Genomic DNA, 6,457 nt, shown 5'->3' with positions numbered 1-6,457 from the left:
CTGGCTGTGGAAAACATTATATCGGTGAAACTGGAACTACTCTGCGAACTCGTATACGAGTTCATAAACAACACATTTCAGCACCCGAATACAGAAAAATTAAAGTTAGTGAACATATTGATGTGTGTGGCCACGGACAATTCAGTGTATTTCCGTTTTATAAACTCTATACAGAAAATACTATTTCCCGACGAGAAAAAGAAAGACCCTTTATTAAGACTTTAAAACGGGCTCTCAATAGCTTACTGTGAAATATGTTTACTGTTATTATCTATGACGTCATAATATGCTTAACGTAAAAACCTTTTCCCTTCATTCGTTTATGACGTCGTTATGTACGTGAAATGTTAGGACGCCTTTATGACGTCAGACCATTTCAAAACTATTTTAAAATGTAACGCCTGAGGATTATAAAATGAAAGCGCTTGCGTTAAATTTTTAACTTTGTGTACTGTTTATTCTATTTCTTTTAATATTTCATACCGGACACTGTGATTTTTTTTAAAAAAAACACAATTTGGATATATATATATATATATATATATATATATATATATTATCAATTAATATTTAGCAACTTAACTTTTTTGAATTTATTTATTTGAAGATGTTTCATTATATATGTACAAGGAACACAGTCAAAACTCACTGTACAAACAATAAAGTACAATTCCTTCCGTGAGACTTAAAACATTCACGTTACCAAGTTATCAAGTTGCATTCAATCAAAAAGATATCAAAACACTCATTTAACTTCTACATCAACTTTGGAGAATATGACTGAATTATGAAATGACGATGAAATACAATTAAAAATGGTTCTTCCATCTTTATAGACAAAATTACTGTCTCTCCTGAGAGATACTGGGTTTTGATGTACAATATAAATTTCATCCCAATAAAATATTTTGCAACAACCATGTTATGTAAAATACTAAAAAAAAAAAGCAAATGTGTTTGAAGCACTAAGCCACCAAGTGTGACCACATTTAATGTCCTGTTTAATAACCTTTACAGGTGTGGTTCTGCATCATGACCTTTATTATCTATGACCTTGACATTTCAATTGTTTTTACATTTTTTCAATTGAAAATTCATGAAAAGATACTTTCATGCACCTGAAAAACAATTATTCTTATAAAAAATTCGTTAAAAATTTTTTTTTTTTTGCTTCTAAAGGAGAAATTTTTAAAAGTGCAACTTTCTTTATAAAATTCTTTGCTCCTAAAAGATTTATAAATAGTTTGGACACTCTATATATATAGATGCTAATGCTTGACCACATACTGAAAATGTTATTGAAATTGTTCAAATGATCTTGTCTGCATCTTTTCAAAATGAATCACCACAGAGTGATGAGAGAGGATACTATGCTTGGTACACAGACTGTACATCTCTTCTGACGAGTCCCTAGATCCAGCAGAACAGATTTATCAAAACAATTACTCAAATACTTACATGTACACAAAGACTGGTGTGTTTTATGTACATGTATATTGAGCTAGGTATCAGAAAACACTTGTATCTGCAACTGCCTGCATCAAACAATGCACCGCTTCACTGTTGCAGAAGTCAACGGGTCATATTTCTGATGTTCCGCTGCTAATTTCAAGAATTTATAGAGTTACATTTATGCACTCCCCCTTGAAGTTCTTTCTCACTTATCAGAGGGCCATATTTCTGCCCTCAATACTGATTGTCACAGCCCTCTGCGCTTTATTGAATTTCTTTTTCTCTGCAAATGCCCTCACATGCTTATCATATCTTGAAGGAGGCTTCTTTCCAGAACTCTGAAATGTTCAAATTTAAAGCACATGTTGTAAAGCACTATAAAAGTTTAAAGCATAGTAGATGCCCTAGGAAAGCCTTGTCATTACACCCTACATTCTATTACATGTTACCAGGACAATCTTGTCATGACACCCTACATTCTATTACATGTTACCAGGACAATCTTGTCATGACACCTACATTCTATTACATGTTACTAGGACAGTCTTGTCATTACACCCTACATTCTATTACATGTTACTAGAACAGTCTAGTCATTACACCCTACATTCTATTACATGTTACTAGGACAGTCTAGTCATTACACCCTACATTCTATTAAATGTTACTAGGACAGTCTAGTCATTACACCCTACATTCTATTACATGTTTCTAGGACAGCCTTGTCATTACACCCTACATTCTATTACATGTTACTAGGACAGTCTTGTCATGACACCCTACATTCTATTACATGTTACTAGTACAGTCTAGTCATTACACCCTACATTCTATTACATGTTACTAGGACAGTCTAGTCATTACACCCTACATTCTATTACATGTTACTAGGACAGTCTTGTCATTACACCACAAACTATCAATTTGAAAGCGCTCTTTCATATCTAGCCAAAAGGTTATGGCATTATTAATGTTTAAAAGATCAAAATAATGAGGTCATCAAACATCACACCGTTGGAAAGTTTTTATTGCAAAGATTATTCTAGAAGTAGGTCAAAGGACAAGTCATATGGTCATCAAATAGTACTGTTGGAAAGAATTACAACCAGGTGTAAGCATCTTGTGAATTAATGAAATTAAAGTCAGGCCAAAAAACAAATATGTCTGTTTCCTGTAACCCGATCAACCTGGACATGGAAATTTTTCTAGCCAAAATTTCAGGAAAAAAAATGTTTTCGGACTGAAATTTTTTTCCATTTTGATCCCAATCAGGTTTTAAATCAAATAAAATGTTGGCTCCCAGTGGCATGGGAGCTTAGCCGGGATCTAGTATAATGCAGCTACCACATATCACCGCGAGAAGTCTGTGATCACATCATTTAGAAACTCCAGTACTTTTTTAGATATCTACATGTATGGTCCACACCATGAAGCTGGTTTGAAGGTTACTGATTGTAAAATATCTGAAGTCTGTGACAGTAAATAAGAGGTTTTCAGCTTGGAAAAAAAACATTGTGTAAAATGAGCATAAAACTATATTACAAACTGTTATGTGGCCAGAACATACAGTGTTAATCTTGTCCTTCTTACACTTTTTTTAAATTTTAAGTTTGACTTTATAGCAATAACACTGCACCTGTGGTTCAGGGTCCAATTCCTTAACTTTTAGGTCTGACACTGTGACCTATACTTTACACTTCAGTAATTCTTGTTATTCAGTTCCTAGTTTGGGTTCATTTCTTCAAGTTCGTAAACCAACAACCCCTTCCCCACTTACCTACCAACCAGGATTTTTTTGCCTTGGTAATGGGAAAAATACCTATACATTTTTGGCCTTATACTGGTAAAAAACATGGCCTTGTTTTACAAAAGTATTATGACTCCTTGTCAAAGAACTTAATTTATCTAATGCTGCACTTTTCTTCAAATTGAGATACATGTATACGAGGTAAATCTTAATAGATGAAGAACATATGTAGAAATGGAAACATTTTTTGATAAACTAAAATTATTGTCTTAGCCATACGATCACTTCTTGAAAAGGCTACATGTTTGAAATATAATGAGAGAGAGATAGAGAATATGAATAATCTGAATACCTTTGCTTGAAGTTCTTCCTCCACTTCCCACTTTGGACGGACGACATAGTCCTTGTGAGAGGGCATTGGTACCCTCGCTCTATTTATCCAGCCCTTATCTCCTGGTCTTAATTGCCTATAAAACATAATCATATCGTCCAGCAGCTTTTGAAAATTACCAAGTTTACATGTCTATTACAATTGCATACAAACTTTTTTTAAAAACCTGATAGACTGCAAACATCCTTATTTGCAATTGCAGGAGTGAGTGCCCCCGACTTAAGAATCAAAATCCCAGAGTACTTCTATGCCTGACTGTCATTTGCTATTCTTGCTAAAGTACACTTGAATCACATAGGAACCTCTTTACCCTAGTACTCTACATTCTTTTTTTAAGAACTAAATTTCAAAAGATTTTTTTTCTTCTAAAACACAAGTGATTTTATATGTTTGTATTGTTTCTTAATGGCCTGGATTACAAATCAGACATTGGCTTTCTGTCAATAAATAAACTCTTATCAGGCCTCTTAACAGATCTCGTATTTCTTTGCATCTGCCGTTTACTTACTTATCTTCTCCCTCTAAAGCTTTGTCGATGTCTCTTCTTGGTGTCATTCCCTCTGAACTGCAAACCAAGAATAAACAATGCCAATAACAATTTAATTCTCCATCAGTCTAGTACCACAGAATCATTAAAATTACTGTTAATGTGGAAACATATCAATACCTGCACAGAAACTACACTAAATACAAATGGCTGTCTGGTAAATGTACGTGTGGGTAGAGAGGATAATTACTTTAAAATCCGGAATTCAAATTTTCATGTTCTAACAAAAATGTCATTTACATAAAAAAAAGAAATTCATCTACTACGGATTTCTAAAATGTTGCAAGCAAAATATCTGTGGGGTACGTTGTTTCACTGAGTCTACCTATTCTTGAAGTGATGTCACTTCCAAGACTAATTTGTGCCTCCAATTAAAGGCATGTCTCAGGGAACTTCCATATCATTTTGTAAAAACTACTTTTAATTCATTTGTTGCAGTTCGGGAAAAAATCATTAAAGATTCCCACATGTCACCTCTGTACTTCCTACTTGTCATCCCTGTACTTCCTACATGTCTCTGTACTTCCTACACATCACCCCTGAACTTCCTACACGTCTCCTCTATATTCCTACATGTCATCCCTTAACTTCCTAAATGTCACCCCTGAACTTCCTACACGTCACCCCCAAACTTCCTACATGTCACCTCTGTACTTCCTACATGTCTCTGTACTTCCTACTTGTCATCCCTGTACTTCCTACATGTCTCTGTACTTCCTACATGTCTCTGTACTTCCTACATGTCATCTCTGAACTTCCTACATGTCTCTGTACTTCCTACACGTCACCCCTGAACTTCCTACATGTCATCTCTGAACTTCCTACATGTCTCTGTACTTCCTACACGTCACCCCTGAACTTCCTACACGTCTCCTCTATATTCCTACATGTCATCCCTTAACTTCCTAAATGTCACCCCTGAACTTCCTACACGTCACCCCTGTACTTCCTACATGTCACCTCTGTACTTCCTACATGTCACCTCTGTACTTCCTACATGTCACCTCTGTACTTCCTACATATCTCTGTACTTCCTACATGTCTCTGTACTTCCTACACATCACCCCTGAACTTCCTACACGTCTCCTCTATATTCCTACATGTCATCCCTTAACTTCCTAAATGTCACCCCTGAACTTCCTACACGTCACCCCCGAACTTCCTACATGTCACCTCTGTACTTCCTACACGTCACCCCCAAACTTCCTACATGTCACCTCTGTACTTCCTACATGTCACCTCTGTACTTCCTACATGTCACCCCTGAACTTCCTACACGTCTCCTCTATATTCCTACATGTCACCTCTGTACTTCCTACATGTCACCTCTGTACTTCCTACATGTCACCCCTGAACTTCCTACACGTCTCCTCTATATTCCTACATGTCACCTCTGTACTTCCTACACATCACCCCTGTACTTCCTACAAGTCACCCTTTAATTTCCTACACGTCACCTCTGTACTTCATATGTGTCTCTGTACTTCCTACACGTCACCTCTGTACTTCCTACATGTCACCCCTGTACTTCCTACATGTCACCTCAGTACTTCCTACATGTCACCCCTGTACTTCCTACATGTATCTGTACTTCCTACAAGCCACCTCTTTACTTCCTACATGCCTCTGTACTTCCTACATGTCACCCCTGTACTTCCTACATGTCACCTCAGTACTTCCTACATGTCACCTCAGTACTTCCTACATATCTCTGTACTTCCTACACGTCACCTCAGTACTTCCTACATGTCACCTCAGTACTTCCTACATGTCTGTACTTCCTACATGTCAACCCTGTACTTCATACATGTCTCTATACTTCCTACAAGCCACCTCTTTACTTCCTACATGTCACCACTGTACTTCCTACATGTCACCTCTTTACTTCCTTTCAATATGTGTGAAAAATTCTCGAGTGAGACGTTAAGCAAGATACAATCAATCAACCTACACATCACCCCTGTACTTCCTACATGTCACCTCTGTACTTCCTACATATCACTACTGTACTTCCTACATATCTCTGTACTTCCTACATGTCTGTACTTCCTACACATCACTACTGTACTTCCTACATGTCTCTGTACTTCCTACATGTCTCTGTACTTCCTACATGTCACCTCTGTACTTCCTACATGTCACCCCTGTACTTCCTACATGTCACCATCTTAAATCTATACTGTAAATACACTGTAAAATCTATACTGGTCTAACACTGTAAAATCTATACTGTACATACTGTAAAATCTATACTTTACATACACTGTAAATCTATACTGTACATACACTGTAAAATCTATACTGTACATACACTGTAAAT

General features: G+C 36.4%; 1 protein-coding gene across 1 annotated transcript in view; it reads right to left on the bottom strand.

Moving 5' to 3' along the window:
* Nucleotides 1-814: 814 nt before the first annotated feature.
* The window catches only part of LOC125657848 (IWS1-like protein), a 30,395-nt gene continuing 24,752 nt past the window's right edge, over nucleotides 815-6,457 (bottom strand). Inside the window, exons 14-16 of the mRNA XM_056149510.1 lie at nucleotides 4,099-4,155; nucleotides 3,552-3,666; nucleotides 815-1,790 (exon numbers count right to left, since the gene is read on the bottom strand). Of these exons, the coding sequence (XP_056005485.1) occupies nucleotides 1,665-1,790; nucleotides 3,552-3,666; nucleotides 4,099-4,155 (298 nt within the window). The 3' untranslated portion in view covers nucleotides 815-1,664. The remainder of the gene's footprint in view (nucleotides 1,791-3,551; nucleotides 3,667-4,098; nucleotides 4,156-6,457) is intronic.

This window comes from Ostrea edulis, chromosome 9, assembly GCF_947568905.1.
Source record: "Ostrea edulis chromosome 9, xbOstEdul1.1, whole genome shotgun sequence".
NCBI lineage: Eukaryota > Metazoa > Mollusca > Bivalvia > Ostreida > Ostreidae > Ostrea > Ostrea edulis.
The sequence above is the reverse complement of the archived record's forward strand: the minus strand, read 5'-3'. Positions and strand labels throughout refer to the sequence as shown.